Source organism: Camelus dromedarius, chromosome 8 (genome assembly GCF_036321535.1).
Source record: "Camelus dromedarius isolate mCamDro1 chromosome 8, mCamDro1.pat, whole genome shotgun sequence".
In the NCBI taxonomy this organism is placed as follows: Eukaryota; Metazoa; Chordata; class Mammalia; order Artiodactyla; family Camelidae; genus Camelus; species Camelus dromedarius.
This window is the reverse complement of record NC_087443.1, coordinates 41,975,513-41,993,616: the sequence shown is the minus strand read 5'-3', so window position 1 is coordinate 41,993,616 and position 18,104 is coordinate 41,975,513. Positions and strand designations below refer to the sequence as shown.

Here is an 18,104-nt window from a genome sequence, read left to right as displayed (position 1 = left end):
CAAGCCAATGATTTGGCAAACATCCTTCTTCCACTCAGTATCCACAGGCCACTACCATCCAAAACAAAAAACAAAAATGAAAAAGAAAAGTTTTTAACTGACTTACTTTTACTGTTTTCTTTGTAGTCTGGGGAATTGAAGGACAGAGAACAGATAGATCTAGTCAAGGGATCATGGATGAAACTTGAAAGCTAAATTATCTTATAACTCAGCTATATAAACAATTTCACAAGTTTATCCTTTCAAATCCTTTAGAGGCCATTACCTTGATAAAGGCACTGAAGGCCCAGGATTGAGAAAGAAAAGACAAGAGCCTTGAAACAGAAACTTAATATATTCAAATTAAGTCTGCATGTGAAGTGGTAGAAGAAAAAAATTAATCACTTGTTTCTGACCCATAAGGATTTTTCTGCTCGTCCATAGGAAGGTGAGACCAGTAAAAGTATCATTTGTACCATCTACTACTATAGATTCACAGCCTCTTATGAAGACATGAAATAAAGTCATTATGAACAGTGTTTTAAGAAATTCTAGCATGGTTTCAATAAGATGTTCAAAAAAGCATTTTAAAAGACTCGTAGACATAAAATACAAACTTGTGGTTGCCAAGGGGGCGGGGGTTGGGAAGGGACAGACTGCAATTTCAAAATTTGTAGATACTGACAGGCATATGCAGAAAAGATAAACAAGATTATACTGTACAGCACAGGGAAATATATACAAGATCTTGTGGTAGCTCACAGTGAAAAAAAATGTGACAATGAATATATGTACGTTCACACATATAACTGAAAAATTGTGCTCTACACTGCAATTTGACACAACATTGTAAAATGACTATAATTCAATAAAAAATGTTCAAAAAATAAAAAACTTTAAAAATAAAAGTATAAAACAAATTAGACACTTGACTTGTTGATGTGACATCAGACAAATTAGTTTGAATACATACTAATATATTTGCTGAAGTAAACAGTTGTTCATCTATAAAGCCATCCTTAAGAGAGCAAAATAGAGCTGACTAATAAGGGCCTATAATGGTCCAATTGAGTATCATATCTGTATTGTTTTGTCCTCTTTTCCTTCCCTGATCCCACAAGGGGATTTGGCTACTATGATAGGAAGGAAGGAAGGAAGGAAGGAAGGAAGGAAGGAAGGAAGGAAGGAAGGAAGGAAGGAAGGAAAGAAAGAGAGAAAGAAAGAAAGGAGTAAAGAAAGAAAGGGAGAGATCTAGACAGAGTGACTGATCCATGGATGTAAGACAGTGAATAAGGAAAAACAGAAACCAGGACAACAGAATGTAGTGTGCAGCAAAAATGAAACTAAATGTGCCTAATGTGTCTTAAAAGTTCAATTTTGCCAGGTGATGGCTTAGAATTTAACTCTGTATTTCTATCAGTCTGGTTCCTGGGAGTGTTAGGACCTTTTCAGTGGGGTTACTGTCTATGTAGTGTCTCTGTAGAGTCTCTCTTGGCTATGTTTGATATAGGCCCTTAATTCCTCAGTTTTGTGATATTCCAGACCACTAGTTTAGCTGAGCAACACTTTTGTGGAAGAAGTAAACGCAATGTCGGACTATGCTGTAATAAAAGTATTACATGAGAAACCAAAGAAATAATCCCCTTTATCATTATAACAGCATCAACTAAACCCTTATAAGGCTATCAGGTTTGCTCTGTGAATATCTGAAATGAGGCCCCTTTATTGCATTTCATGGACTGTCAACACCTTCCACACCATGGAATATTAGCACACTATCTGTCCTACAAAATGTGTGAATCCACAGACAATTTTTATCAAGCTTCAAATAACATATTCTGATTTAAAGGTCTTAAGGATCATAGAGTAATCAACAGACTACATAAAATATAACTACATTGCAGTACTTATCTCATTTTTGATATGTTATGCATAATTAGCTTTAATGTCATCTGTGATTTGTAAAAATGAGAACCGTAGGCATTTCTGTAACCTAGAAAACAGAAGTTCAAGAAGGTTGTGGGGAATAATAAATGCAAGTTACTGTGAAGGACTTTCCAAATACAAATAGTCATACGCTGTCAAATAATGATCAAATAACATTTTTAATGTGAATAAACCGTCAATTTATGTAAGAGTACATGTTTGTAAACAAACAGTTCAGATGAGTTGCTTCACTGTGATCAGACGACCCCCATTATATTGTGTGTAGTTCTGGGCATTATATTTTAAGAGGGAAATATATAATTTTAGAGCATATTCAAAGGAAACCAAGGACTCAGTATCTTTTGAGTCAAGCTGCAATATATGGGAAGATTTAACCTAAGGAAAAGATGAATCAGAAGAGATAGCAATGTTTTCAATTATATATATATATGGCTGTCATGTGAAGAATTAACAATGTCTTCAAGATAAGTGGAGAAACCTCGACAGTGGAGGAAGTTTTTAAGTCCATACAATGTCGACTCTGGAGCTCTCTCTAGGTATAGCAGGCTAGTTCAAGAGAAAATCATTTTCTAGTTGTGAGACATAATCATATACAACTTGGGTTAGCTATTGTGGAGAACTTTCAAACAAGATAGTGGTAAAACAAATCTTCCAGTCTTTAAAACATTTAATACCTTTATAAATATTATACAATGAATATGAACACATATTGGGACAACAAATAGTCTCATTTGTGTGTCCTAATGACAGGGACATTATTAGAAAGAGCAGAAGGTGATAGTTATCTGTCTCCATGGCCCTCACTATTGCCACTTTCTAGTTGAAGCCCCTCCTGTGAATAGCTGCCTCGCTAATTTTTATGATGCCATCTCCTCTTGCTAAAATTAGTCAGAAGCAACTCTATTAATCTGCAGTATAGGATAACAACAGTAACATGGGGTAAGGGGAAATGTTGACATGAGCAGTGTCTTTGTATTATCACAGAAAAACCTAATGACCACTCAATAATGTGTACCAACTTCATGTATACATACATACATAAATACAAAAATAGCATTGAATCATCATTCAGTGGATGTCACTGACTGAGTAATCTTCTTAATAAACGTCTGCCCACCCTGATGCTTTTTCCTTATGGATCTTGGCCTAGCAGGCGTAGCTTGGATGAAGTTAGGAAAGTTAAACTCCAATTGAGTGCAGGGTAGTAGTTTTGTTTATTCAAATATTACAAAGCAAATCTCAAGGCCAGATGTGGTTGTTGAATCAGGGCTTCATATCATACTAATGAGTGTATTGCAAATTTGAGCTAGCGAACTCCACCAATGTTACAGTACAATTTGAGTTGGAACTGGGTGTTGAGAACAATGAGAGAGCTTTTAGAGATCCTATAGGCATTTCTTTTAGTCTAGAAGGGACTCTGGGAAACCAGAGTGTGTTAATCATTAAAAAAGTCACAGCTCCAATTCTGCCAAGATAAAAATCCTAGAAAAAGAATCAGGAAATTTCTGTGGTTATATTTAAGGGGATACTAACTAAATCAGGATTTCAGAAAAGCATTTTTGAGCTGTGTTTGAGGGGAACAGACTAGAGATCCTGTTTGTCAGTAATGTAAATATGTAAGTGAATGGTGAAAAACTCAAAACTAGAAAGATACATCTATGAAGGCAAGAACAACCTAGAACTGTGGCAAAATGATTGTGACTATATACTCACATATCTCTGTTCACTATATATAATTTATTTTCAAGATTCCTGACATGATATTTATGGAAGACTGTATAGTTGAACACATTCTAAAAAATCTCTGTTCTAATACATACTGAATAGAAGGGGAAAGAACAAGAAAGAGAAGACAAAGGCTATCAATCAAAGTTGGTCAGTCTACAGGGAAGTTCTTTCTTCTCTATACCTCCCAATATTTCTTACCCCCAACAACCAACTCCTTTTAAATTTTAACTAGTTTTGATTTGCATTTCTCTGATAATTAGTGATATTGAGCATTTTTTTCATGTGCTTATTGGCCATTTGTATGTCTTCATTGGAGAAGTGCTTATTTAGGTCTTCTGCCCATTTTTGGATTAGGTTGTTTGTTATTCTTGTTATCAAGTTGTATGAGATGTTTATATATTCTGGAAATTAAGCCCTTTTCAGTCCCATCTTTTGCAAATATTTTCTCTCATTCTGTAGGTTGTCATTTTGTTTTGTTTATGGTTTCCTTTGTTAGGCAAAAGCTTGTAAGTTTGATTAGATCCCATTTGTTTATTTTTGCTTTTCTTTCTATTGCCTGGATAGACAGAACATTGCTAAGATTTAGGTCAGATAATGTTTTGCCTATGTTTTCTTCTAAGAGGTTTATCATGTCTTAGCTTATGTTTAAGTCTTTAAGCCATGTTATTTTTGTGTGTGGTGTGAGGGAGTATTCTAACTTCATTGATTCGCATGCAGCTGTCCAGTTATTCTAACACCATTGCTGAAGAGACTGTCTTTACTCCATTGAATGTTCTTGCCTCCTTTTTCAAAGATTAATTGACAAAAGTTTGTGGGTTTATTTCTGAGCTCTCTATTCTTTTCCATTGATCCATATGTCTGTTTTTGTACCAATACCATGTTGTTTTGATTACTGTAACTTTGTAGTATTTTCTGAAGTCTGGGAGGGTTATTCACCCAACACCAGTCAGAATGGCCATCATTCAAAAGTCCACAAATGATAAATGCTGGAGAAGGTGTGGAGGAAAAAAAACTCTCCTACACTGTTGGTGGGAATAGAGTTTGGTCTAGTCATTATGGAAAACAGTATGGAGATCCCTCAAAAAATTAAAAATAGACTTATCATATGATTCAACAATTCTAATCCTGGGCATATATCCAGAGGGAAGCTTAATCCAAAAAGATATATGCACCCCTATGCTCAAAGCAGCACTATTTACAACAGCTAAGACATGGAAACAACCTAAATGTCCATCAACAGATGACTGGATAAAGAAGCTGTAGTATATTTATACAATGGAATATTATTCAACCATAAAAAAGAATAAAATAATGCCATTTGCAGCAACATGGATGGACCAGGAGATTGTCATTCTAAGTAAAGTAAGCCAGAAAGAGAAAGAAAAATATCATATGATATCACTTATCTGTGGAATCTAAGAAAAAGACAAAAGAACTTATTTATGAAACAGAAACATACTTACACACATAGAAAACAAACTTATGGTTACCAGTGGGGAAAGGGGGTAGGACGTTTGAGATTTGCAGATACTAACTAATACATATAAAATAGATAAACAAGTTCATACTGTATAGCACAGGGAACCATATTCAATATCTTATGGTAACTTATAGTGAAAAAGAATATGAAAACAAATATATGTATGTTCTTGTATGACTGAAGCATTATGCTGTACACCAGAGATTGATAAAACATTGTAAACTGACTATACTTCAATAAAAATTATACATACAGAAAAAAATTTTAACTAGTGACAACAGAGTATTCTAAAACATGCTACTCTGAGAGCCATTTTTAGTTGAGTTTTGTTTATCCACAAATACAGAATAAAGACTAGATGGTGCATTAGTTCTTGAAGTTAATCTGCTTGTATATCATTGGCAAACAACTATGTTATTTTAAAGATGGAAGTAGTATGTTCAAACATTTTTCTTGCTTCATATGCCATATGATGCTGTACTATAATATTAATATTTACAGCATATAGCCATCAATAATATGAGTGAACAATTTAACCTTTTAAAATATCAAAATATCAAAGAACCTCTTCTTTTTGTGATTTTTAAAAATAATCTCAGAAAACAATAAAACAACACCACTCTCTGAAATCCATTGCTTCTTTTACATTCCCAATTCTACTGTCTTAATCTATTATACCTTATTTTTTGCCTCAACTATAATAATCTCCTAAACTTTTATCATCCTCCATTCCATTCATCCTATGAAACATGGGCAGATTAATCCTCTCATAACATTGCTTTGCAATTGTCATACACCTGCCTTAAGAACTTCAGTAACTCACCATTAACTACAGAACAAAAAGAAGTAGGTACTGTAATTTATTGAGCAAGTTCTGATTAACAAAGTGCTTTAGTAGGCTGATCTCATGAAGAAGGGGGATAGGAAGACTATGTATATGATAATTTCAATTATCTGATCAAAATGATGAGAACTTAATGCATTAGCAGTACTTATAATTCAGGAAAGGATTACACATCCAAGAACTATTGCAAAATTTTAATTATTTTCAAGAGTTTCGTTTAAATAGGAAAAGAGAAAATCAGAAAACTGGGTAATACTGGATAACTAAAGGGTTCTGCTGCCAGTGACTATAATGAGGAAAGTTAAAAAGAGAATCATTTTTGGGAATGAATTGATCAATTAGAAATGGTTATGGGAATGTAAATAAAACTGTTAATTGGAAATAGGACAATGGCTTTTGTTTATAGTTGGGAACTTGAGATAGGGATCTGATGATAAAGGTGAGAATTTCACTAATAAAACATTAAAATTTATGGGAATGCATGCATTCTCAGAGGAAATGGCTTTAAACAGGAGAGAACATAATGTCAGAGGCTGAACTTTAACAAACACCTACACTCATGAGGGCGGCTTAGAAACTAGAGTTGATAAACATTAAGCACTCATGTAGGAAAAGAGCCAATAGCGTTCAGTGCTACAGATGTTCAGCAGAAATGAACTGCTGAAATACCAAAGAGGATGCAGATGATAAAAGGCCTTATATTTGGTGATGTGAAAAATATTACCAAATCCAAAGATGATTCTGAAGAGTAAAAATAAGAGTAGCAGAGATGGCTGATCAATTGTATGAGGAAACAGAGGCAATGAATAACACTTTTATGGCACTTCACAATTTAGAATGGGCTCCTTCTATATCTTAGAATATTAACATATTAGACAGTAATTGGTTGGTTCAAGTAAGATAATTTTTAAAATCAAGGAGATTTGGTAATATTTAGAGACAAAAAGGAGAATCAGAAGAAAAAGACCAAAGCAGCTGGAGGGGGTAAAAGTAGGAAGCTAAATTTATTCTGCAATACACAGGCACTGAATGGAGAGCACAGATTAAGTAGCAAGTTTTACCAGGACCTACGGAGCTACAGAGAAGAATAAAAGAACTTCAATCTGCCTTCATTTTTTTTTTTCCAGAAAAGAGAGAGGGAGAGATCATCTTGTGAAAGTGAAAGTGGAGGTGGGGGTTTCAAAGAGAAATGGTCTGCAAAAGCTACTGAATTGTTAAGCTAGCTGAATTTTGACAGCATGATAGATCATTATAGTTCTCTACCTTCTCCCATCAGTATTTACTGAAACCAGAATTAGGAGTGCAGAAATCAAATACTGGGCAGAGATTCAATATTGAGTATTTGCTTATGGGCTTGGCAAAAACCTACAATTGAGATAAAACTCAAAACAAACAAAACCAGGCATAATTTTTAAGGGTCCCAACATTCTACATCATAAAGATATTCTAAATATGGAAGTTCTTAATGTTTTGAAATAGCTATTAAAATACTGTAAAACTGATCAGATATCCTTTCCTAATGGCATTCTTAGTGTCTCATGATAATAACATCCTAACTTTCTGAAGTGCCTCACAGCTCACACACTTTCATATGAGTTATCTCATTTGATCTTCACAAGTCCAGACTTTACTTGAATCAAGATAAAGAATTTAGAATATGAGTTGTTTTCAACTTTGTCTCTGTCAATCATGAGTTTTCTTTCACACTGCTATTAATAATAAGGGCTTAGGAAAAGTTACGGTAATGTTATGAGATAAAGAAAAAAGACTCCTTTGTTTACTATGCATTTTTTGGAGTTCGCTTTTACCTATGGTTTTGGTTCTCATTCTTTTCCTTCTACCTAGCAATAAAAAAAACTGGGTTGTGCCTATGGCTGTGGGTCCTCTAAGAATGACTTTCTGCACTTACAAGCTTACCTAACCTACTTTTTCTTGGGGTTTGATAAAATTCTGGGCTAGTTGCTGCAACAGACTCAAACACATTTAAAGAACTGAATGAACTTCAATCAAATAATTCTGTACTATCTTCTGTATGCAAAAACTATGTGCATAAAATTTACAACATCACAGGGAAAATAAGAAATGTTCAGATATGCGGTATAGATTTTATGTGATTATAAGCTCAGGGTGTGTAAGCAGAGTGATACAACATGACTGGCATATAGAGCAAAGACATTGATAGACTACTGTGTACTCCTTTATATATTGTATTTATAATATAATTTGTAATATGCATATTAAATGTATATTATATTTCCACGTCTAGTGTGTTCATCCAAGATCTTTTAGAAAAATTAAAGCTGTCCAGGGGAGAGTGTCCAGAGTGATAGAAGGACTCAAAGTAATGTGATATCAGAAATGCTTGAAAGAGCTAGGAACATTTATCCAGAGAAATGAATATACATGGGCAGCAGAAAGAAGGATTATCACTATTGTGTATGATCAACAGAGGGGAAAATTAAGGTCTTTGTATTGACCATATAGGAGGCATATTTGGGCTTGGGATGAGTAAGGCTTTGAGTTACTTCATTAGGATTTTAATTAACCATTTATTAAAATATAAACAATTTCCTGTCAAGGACTTCAACATTGGTTAAGGGATCGAATTGGGATGTATTTCGGGTCCTTTTCAAATTTTAGCCTGATTCTTCATGTATAATAATAACTTATAAATCATAGTGTGATTATGTCTGTAGATAATTATAAATAAAGTGCCATGTAAAGAAAACAAAAAGATCTTTGGCAGATGAAATTTCATTCACTGATATATAGGTGAGGGAGAATAATGTGCTTGTAGTCTAACCCAGTCTGAGTTCAATAGTATTTAAATCAGTTCCTTTAGGTAAAGATCAGCTTTTTTAGGTAAAATCCTCAGTCCTTCAGATTGCTACCTTTTCACTTACATCCTATCCTGATTTTTCCCAAAGATCTGAGAACAGGGGCAGAAACTTCTCTGTACTTGAGTCTTCCCATACCTATCTGGATATTTCTAAAGCTACAACCCCTTACTCCACACCCTCAAGGTGAGAGTGAGTAGAAATGTTATTGGTTGCCTTCCTTGAGCACTTCTACCTCTTTTCCATAATTCTCTGAGCCAAAGGGTATAGGATTTTCTTCTACTTTACCTACCTCATAACCATCATCTAATTTATACTAATCTCTGGCCTAAGCCTTATGGTGGACTGGGATATCTTGTATTCACCATAGGAGAAACTCTTATCATTTGGATCAATTGGCCTAGTCTTGATATATTAAACCATGAACGTAATTATATTTCACCTGTTGACAATGTATTGATTTGAAGCTTAACAACTTGCTTAAAAAAATCCTATATAGAATGTCAAAAGTTAAACATTAACTTTTCCTTTCATATTTCTTATGTAACAATCTAAATTCTTAGCAGAAAGGTGCTTTGGATTGAATAGGTCTTGTACCCAGAAAAATCACATTAATATTTCCAAAACATTACCCCCTTTCCCATTACACAAATATCCTGGCCCACAAATTTGATCATGGTAATTTCCTTTTTAAAGCCCTTCAACCGTTTCCCATTCCTTCAAAATTAAATCCTTCTAGAGGCTTTCCTAACTAACCAGACTACAGTAGGGCCCCTGTGTGCACTTCCACAAGTTTCCATACTTCCTCTTTCATAACACTCATCAGAATCTTACTTTGTCAATGTCTATCTTTCCCAATAGATTTGAACTCAAAATTTCCAACATCTAGTGTATAGTCCTTGGACATAGCAGGTGCTTATTAAACACTTGTATGAGATATAATTTTAATTATATGCATAAATTATGTTTCTCATCTGTAAATCAATAAATTGGTAATCTAGTTTACACAGTTCCTTTTAAGATTTGTAAATTTGATACCATAAAAGATGACCTCACTGTATTTGGGCTGACAGAATCAATTTCTAGTCCTCCAGAGCTAGGTTTTGGAACATAGAAAATTCACCAATAAGCGCCATCTTGTCATATTTCTTGACAAGTAGTAATTTATCCTCTTTTGGGGGACACCCCTACCTTGACACAAAAATTCTCTCAAACTACATGAAGGATACCTAAGTTCACAATAAGGACGTTTCACTTTAAGATACCCAATTATCTTCTACAGATTTTTATCAACTTTCAGTTGTGCCAAATTTTCTCATAGGCTTACTTTATCTTAAGCTGGTCCTTCTGTTTTAGGAGGCTTCAATTAACCATATTTTGTCACGTTATAGCTAAATGGATGTGCCTAGAAAGGGTAGCATATAGCAATCTGTATGTGAATTGTTACCTTATTGGCTAATATTTAGGTTTGAAATTGGAAAAATCAAGGAAAAGAAACTTTAATTTCAAATAAAAAGGCACACTAAAAAGAGGTGGGGTACTATTTTTGATCCCCAAGATAGCAACAAAACTAAAAACTATTCCAAAGAAGTAAATGGCAACAGAGATCAAGAGGTTGTGACCTATTTCTATAGTATTAAAAAATTTTTGTTTTGCACTTCCACTGAGTGCACTGCAGAATCTTAAGCCACATTAAAAACTGGGCAGACAAGTTCAGGGTAACTAAAGGAAGCACATTTTTCCACTGTGGAAAAGGTCCCTTCCACAGTGATGAGGTCAGGTACTGTCTTTTCGCCCTTTCCTGGCGCCCAGAACAATGCCTGGCACAGGGTAAGCACTTATTACTTATTTGTTGGATGACTGAATGGATGGATGGATGGATGAAGCTAGACTGCGAACGCTAAAAGATTAGTGGCTGTCGGCCCCCAAAGCACGTCTGCTGCGTTTCCAGCAGGCAGGCTAGCATCTCGTCATTCCCTCACCTTTCTGGCAGTTCTGAATTCCCATCTTGCCCTTCCTTCGGGATGACCAAAATCCTGACCCTAAACCGCGCCTCTCCTCAGTTAATTGCTCATTACTCACACAGACACAGCTGTTTCCTAGGAATGGCTGGCTGAGCAAGCGGGGTTTGGACGGCCAGTAACCCGGGACCTTGAGGGGGCGAAGGTAGCCTGCTCGCTTCAAAACCCGATGTAAAAGGGTCTGGACCCCCATTTTTCTAATCCTTGATAAACAAACAAGCCTCTCACTCTCACCTCCCCGAGCAGACGCCGTAGTGCCCACCTGGTTTTCCACTGACACTGTAAGGAGGGAAAGACGCCAAATCGCCCTCACCAGGAGAGAGTGAGAGACGAGCACGCGCCGCCCACGCCGCGCCGTCCGCCGTTCCCGCGCGCTCCGCGGTCCGACGCTTCACGCGCAGGGTGGCGGGTGCAGAGAGCCACGAGGGCAGCCGGGGGCGCGTGCGCGAAGAGGGACTGGGGAGGGCGGGGGGAGATAGCGCCGCGCGCCAGCAGGTGGGCTCGCCCTCTCTCGCGCGTGCGCGCGGCGCGCCTTCTCCCTCACGTTCCCCGTTCGCCGCGTCCCCTCCCCGCCGGGAGCGCGCCGCCTCTTGCCCTCGCGCCGGCTCTGTCTCGGTCTCTCAGAGCTGCACGCTCTGCGGAGCTCCTGTCAGTGCCGTCGCCTCGGCAGCGGCTTTCTAGCCCAGCGGCTCAGCCTCGGCCCTTCAGCGCCGCGTCCTAGGCTGCCTTCCCTCCCTCCACCACTCCCCTTCCCTTTCCCGCTCTTATCTCCCACACGGTCCACCGAGAGAGCCTGGACACGAAGATAGCGGGCTTGAGAAAGGGGTTGGGAAAATGGAGGTGCCGCGCCTGGAGCATACCCTCAACAGCCCCACCAGCCCATGTGAGGAGGTGATCAAAAACCTCAGCCTGGAGGCCATTCAGCTGTGCGACCGGGACGGTAAGAGCGGGACCTTGAGAGGGGCCGAACCTGTGCTCGGGCGTCGCGGCTGCCGGGGCTCCGCCGACCCTGCCCGCCCGGGCAGCGGGGTCTTTTGTTGTTCTCCCCACCCCCGTGAAAATGAATGCTGGTGGGGGCTTCCTTTCGCCCACCTACCCTCCCCTCAGACTCCAGAAACAAAAGGACCCCGGGGCTCGCGCGTTGGCGCGGAAAGTCGCCGTCGTCCTCGGCGGTGGCGCTTCTCGCCGTCCTCGCCTGCCTGGCCCGGGTCGAGGGGCCGCCCCCTCTAGGGCGCAGTTGCAGCCGGCGGTTCCTGCCCGGGACGAGGCGTTTCCGATCTTTGCCGCAGTCCCGCTTTCCTGGGTCTCCTGGCACCGAAGGGGAGATACCTTCAGGATGTTTCTAGCATCCCCTCCCCCCCGTACACACTGGTTAGCGGTCTCTGCCCAGAAACTTAACAGTTTCTTTTTTGAACCTCCCATCTTCAGACCTCCTACGTCTAGAAGACTTTTTATCCTCTCAAAACGGGATTGGGGTGACAGCTTCGTTTCAGTGAAAGGGTAGAAAGAGTACATTTCAGCACCAAGGACAGCCACAAGCTTAATGGTTTGGGGCTGTGATTCAGATACTAGAAAATCTGTAAAGGAAGTGGCCTAATATATGCTGTGATTCAGAATACGTGGCGAGTACTCACCATTGTGTCTTGATATTATATCACTTATTCTGTTGTTAAAGTTGGTAGTCTTCTAAAGAAGGAAATTGATTAAGCATAGGTCTGAGTGTTAAAGAGATAAACTAGTACTATATGCAGTATGGTTAGTTATAGGGCTTCTGTTTTAGTTGGAGTAGTTGGAGAGTCGGTGCTGTTTCAGTGGTGTGGAATAAAACTTCATTTGTAAAGAAGTCGTCTGGTTAGTATTAATTGGCCAAATAATTGTAAAATTGTACATCTGACAAAGAGAAAACAATTTACATGTTGTTAAGATGATCCCAAACAGTTTTGGCTATAAATGAAATTAATGTTTAACTGTGTATAGAGATTATGATTTTAAAATGCTTTTTAGCCAAGGTTATGTAGGTATACTAATATCCTCACAATTAAGGTCGTAAAATTGATCAGTATGTAATCCAAGAGGAGAGCTGAGGTCTTGTTTCCAGAGTCATTTACATGGTGGTAACTTAGGCGTTGCTATACAGAACAGTTTAGGTCAACTGAACACCGAGTTTCCATTTATTTATAAATTTAGGATAATCGCCCTTTGAGTAATTACTCTTTGAAGCCAACGCCACTTTAAATAATTCTGAAACAGAAAACAAATAATTCTGAACCAGGTGTAGTATGAATAATATTCTTGTAACAGCTACCTATATTTCTCTTATCCTTAGACTAGTTTGGTCACCATAGTAATAGGTGCACATATTTATGGCATCTAAAAAGACTCCTTGTTTTGGTATTCCATATATAAGCCTGCACTGTTAGACCATGCAGATTATTTTTAATATACCACGTAGGAAGTCCTATGGGTTTTAGTTTATACTTTTGTGAAATGACTTTTTCTAATTTTACCATTGTAAATATTTTGATTTTCCTAGATTGGTTTGACAGAAAACCAAGAGTCTAATAAAAGTAGATTTTATTTTCATTTACTTCAATGATTTATCAAAAGCTCATTACTATAGTTATTGGAAACAGGCAATCGATGGTTGCTCCTCAGAAGCCTTAATCAATATTTAAAATTTCACTTACCACGTTTCAAAGATTCTAAAAAAAATAAAGTTTTAAAAATTATATTTAGAGTTAATAGCATAGAGTACAAAAATTAATGAGCTGCATTTACCATTGTCTCTTCTCCAAGTAGTAATTTTATTTTGGCAATATTTTTTAGTTGTTTCTGTTCACATTATTAATCCTGCAAAATGAGCAAATTATATAATATTTCATTTTGGGGGGTACTGGTAGTAGGCAGTATCTATGAAAATTACTGCTTATTTGCGGATTTCTAATTGATTCAACATAGATTAATTAAATAGTGTTTCATTTTATAAAATAGCTTATACCAACAAATACAAAGGGCTAACTCTTTTATTGAAGGATGTGGAATTTGAACGTATCTTGTGTAAAGATGTTGTTAAATGCCTAACTTTTCTTTTTGTGACTCTATATGTCAATTCCAAAAATGTTAATTTTGCCTCATAGGGATAATTTAGAGATGATACAGTTATTTTTACAGAACAACTTTAAATGTACCTTTAAGTTTTTCAACTGGATTTTATTTATCATAATTATATATTGAGAAATGTTCAGGTAGATGCTATTTCCTTCCTTCACTCCCTTCCTTTTGGTCTCTCTCAGGTCTCATTATTTTTTTCTTCTATAAATATAGAACATAGAAAAATTAGTATGTGACAGATCTATCATGTGCTTAAGTACATATTAAGTGCTATATTTTCATAATTTGATAATTATAGAAATAGATTTGTCTTGTTTGCTCTTTACTTTTCTTTATTTTACTCTATTAATCTGATGATGGGAAAAAATTAGAACAACATTAAATCCTTGGAAGTGAAATAAAATAGATTAAGAAAAAGTGTCATATGATTATTTAATAAAAATTTCTTTTTACCCTCTCCACTTATAGACATTTTAAATTTTATAATATTTTGCATATCAATTAAGAGCTGTAGCTGTTGGTAAACATAACTGTATGTCTTATGTTTTCCTGGCTCTCCTCTTTTATGTTTGTTTTTTTTTCTGTCCAGTTTCTAATAAATTAATCTGTTTACATTATTAGCAACGATTTACAATGCTTCTTTTTCTCACAGTTCTTCAAAATATTTAATAATCTCTGAAGAATATGGAATAGAGTCCAAGTGGTCATATAATTGGATTTTTTAATTAAGCAAGAGGGTTCTTATACACACACATTATTTCATGTGTGCTTTTATCCTAGGCATGTGCATTTTGGTTGTGAGTATGTGGCCCTTCCTAGATGTTACCAGTAGTTCAAAATGAGGATTCTGGATAGACTTCTGTTGGGGAGGCTCTGAAGATGTACTGTAGATCTAGTAGTTTCTATAATCTCTGTTGTAAGTGAAGGAGTGTTTCTGATTTTCCATCTCTGCTGTGCTGAAGCATCCTCAAGTTGCATATATTATGTACTTTAATTGTGGCTTTTCAAAAAAAATCAAAGAAAAAAACATTAATATCTCATCTGGAAGCATCAGTAATATGGGAACTCATTTCCAGTTTTGTTTCTTCACATAGATACTTCAGACCCTCACTGACTTATGATATGACAAAACAGCTCTGACCCCACACATAGAATTCTATATTAGTTCTCTTCATCTTTTTTATCATGCATATACATATTGAAGCTCTTTCCTTGCTGAGAAGAAAAGATGAATCTTTATGTTGCTTTATATACAGCCAAGCCCCCGTACTCTTGTTATAATAGTAAGGAAGAAAATACAAAATTAATTTGTTGTACAGCACTTAAATTCACCCCCAAGGCGTTCTAGCTTTAACAAGTATTATTTCCATGATTAGAGCATTATGACTGCCTAGATATGGTTTGTGGAGTTTATGATGCTAGTTAGCAAGGGAACACATTTTAAAGAAATTGAACAGACAGAAGCTGGCCCATTTCCCTGTCTTTGTCTCCAATAGTAGTTTTGTGGAGGAAAAGGAAAAAAGTTTTTTCTTTTACATATTTTAAAAGATAAATTTCTTTGAATTTGGACTCTATCATATTTATTTAAATTATAAATCGGTTCTTTTTTATCCTTATTGACATGTGACTTAAATTTTAATTTTGGAAATAAAGTAATACAGAAGTGCTTAGTAGCACGATAGAGTTAAATAATTCCTTTTTAATATTTTATTTACTTGGGGGGGTTATTTGGTTTTTGGGTTTTTTGCAGAGAAGAAGTAATTGGGTTTATTTTTTTTTTTAGTTATTTTAATGGAGGTACCGGGGATTGAACCGAGGGCTTTGTGCATGCTAAGCAAGCACTCTACCACCGAGCTATACCCTCCCCTCTGTATTAGATAATTCTTAATGACATTTTCTAAAGCAGAAACCTAGGAAGAATGCTCTTAAGTATTACCTTTAATAGTACAAGAATGCAGGGTAGGCACTACTCAATCTCACTGACATGCACACAGCATGGTGGTAATACATACATTTTAGAGTCAGCCTCTGACACAATATTGATAGCTATGTTACCCTAGGCAAATTATTTAACCTTTTTTTTAGCCTCAAGTTTTCCCATGTAAAATGAGTATAATTCAGTTTTGTAGGGTTGTTGAAACAATTAAATGAAGTATTACTTATGTAACATTTCTCACAATTCTTGACACAAAATAGAGAATAATAATTATTACTGTAAATGGAATATTATTCTCCACATGCCTTCTTGAGTTAAACTGCTGCTTTTTAACTCATCATTTTTGGCCAGTGTTTAGATCTTTGGGGTTTTTTTTTTTTTTCTCGTGTCAGTTATATTTGGTTTACACAGCAAACCCTTCTTATGTCACTTCATGAGTAGTCAGTGGAAACTATAAATTCTGAATTTTAAAAGAATAGTAAAATCATAGTTACAGTACTTTATCCTTTGCTGATATTTCTCTATCCCATCAGTAATATCCTCAGTATTAATCCTCAAAGCTATTTTCAGCTTCTACTTCAAACCTGCTGTTTGCAGTTGCTTTGATGACCTTGATACCTACTTTGGGTAGGTATTTGCATCAGAGCCCTTCTCTGTTCTTTATTTAACAATTTTTTTTTAGGATTTTTTTTTTTTAAATATACATCTGTACTGGCACATGTGACCTCTGGATTCGTTTCTTTAGATATGACTATAGAAATGCTGTCCATTTTTATTAGTATGAAACAACCCAAAAACAAAATAAAAACTAAAAGAAACAAACAAAAAGCTTGAAAAACATCAGATTACATTAAAACAATTTATATTCTTGGTAGCGTTTCTAATTCATTTCCAGAGAAGACCAGGAAGTTATTAGAGTAAAAGTCACATCAAAGGATGTGTGACCAGACTCCCTCCAGTGGTAGAATGACTGATATGTCATAAGTAGTAACATTGGCAACTTGCTTTGTTGCCTAGGTAAGTCAGCCAGTTAGAAATTCACTCCATAGAACACTATCTAGACAACTTCCAAGTCACTTTTTTTCATCGCTGCTGATGTTTCCTTGTCTTTAGGTCTAAGTTTGATTTTTCCTTTAAATTAGGTGAGTAGTTTCATGATAACTTTTATATTTTATCCTGGTTTTTAGGAATAATGGCAGCTGTATCAGTTACTGCAGTAAGCATAATTCTTCTACTTTTTGGTTTTCCTTCTCTGCCCTTAGTAAATGTATAATTTAAGTTTTCTTTATAGCATTTACCTCTTTCGTGGGTTTGTTTTCCTTTTCTTTTCAATTTCCCTGTAAGAATCTTTTTATTGTTTGTAAATTATTTAAAGTCTGTCTACCATTCTAAAGCATTTGCCTCATTTTAACTGTTTAAAATATTTTATTACTAGACAGTAGTTAAACTGTCTTATTAACATGACTGTATTTTATACAAATACATTTGAGAAGTAAAATTAGAATTTGGGAAGACCTGTACAGAAATAGAAGAGTTGAAGAGTCTCAACAGGAAAAATAGGCAGCCTCAGTGTGTTCTCTACATGGGAGGACAGTTAAGCAGGAATGGTACTAAAGAAATCCAAAAATCATTACCGAGCATTTGTGATTGAATTTTCAAACAAAATGGAAAGTGACCAGGACTACTTTAGGATTTAAAGTCTGGGAAATCAGAAGAATCATTGACAAGAAAGAAAAAAAGGAGAAAGGAAATAGTATTTAGACATCATGATGACAGTATTTTATGTCTCAAATTTAAGGTCTCATTGGACACCTAAATAAGTCCCAAGTGCCTTTTCCAGAGGCACTTCCCTTTCAGAGAAATCATATGCCCAGAACAGTGTTATATACTGCCTTCTTACTGCTTCAGTGGGGATCCCCACAGGAGAACACATTTACATTCTTTTTAGACTCTGCTTTTTCTTGATCCCCACTGTTTAGGGCTATTCATCATCCAATGATAATATTTTCAGAATCATTACTAGGTAAAAACTAAACCACTTGATACCTTATAAAGCATTATGAAATAGAGATTTTTGAGTCATCTGCATAAAGGTAGTTTTAGAGTCTTAGGAGAATTTTCACAGGCATTTAGTAGAAAATGAACAGAATTTGGAACATTAAGACTTTTGAAATCTAAGGTAAGAGACTTCCTTGGAAACCTGAACATTTAGCAACTCCAC

General features: G+C 36.2%; 2 protein-coding genes across 13 annotated transcripts in view; one reads left to right on the top strand and one right to left on the bottom strand.

Annotated features, from left to right (window-relative positions):
* Nucleotides 1-18,104, bottom strand: part of FAM13C (family with sequence similarity 13 member C) — a 542,774-nt gene that overhangs the window by 367,338 nt on the left and 157,332 nt on the right. The window lies entirely within an intron of this gene.
* Nucleotides 11,399-18,104, top strand: part of PHYHIPL (phytanoyl-CoA 2-hydroxylase interacting protein like) — a 46,218-nt gene continuing 39,512 nt past the window's right edge. Inside the window, exon 1 of one of the 2 annotated variants that reach the window (XM_010985768.3) lies at nt 11,399-11,776. In XM_010985768.3, the coding sequence (XP_010984070.3) occupies nt 11,671-11,776 (106 nt within the window). In that variant the 5' untranslated portion in view covers nt 11,399-11,670. Of the gene's footprint in view, nt 11,777-16,934; nt 17,026-18,104 lie in introns of those variants that run through there. The other variant, XM_064488168.1, reaches the window with a different exon arrangement.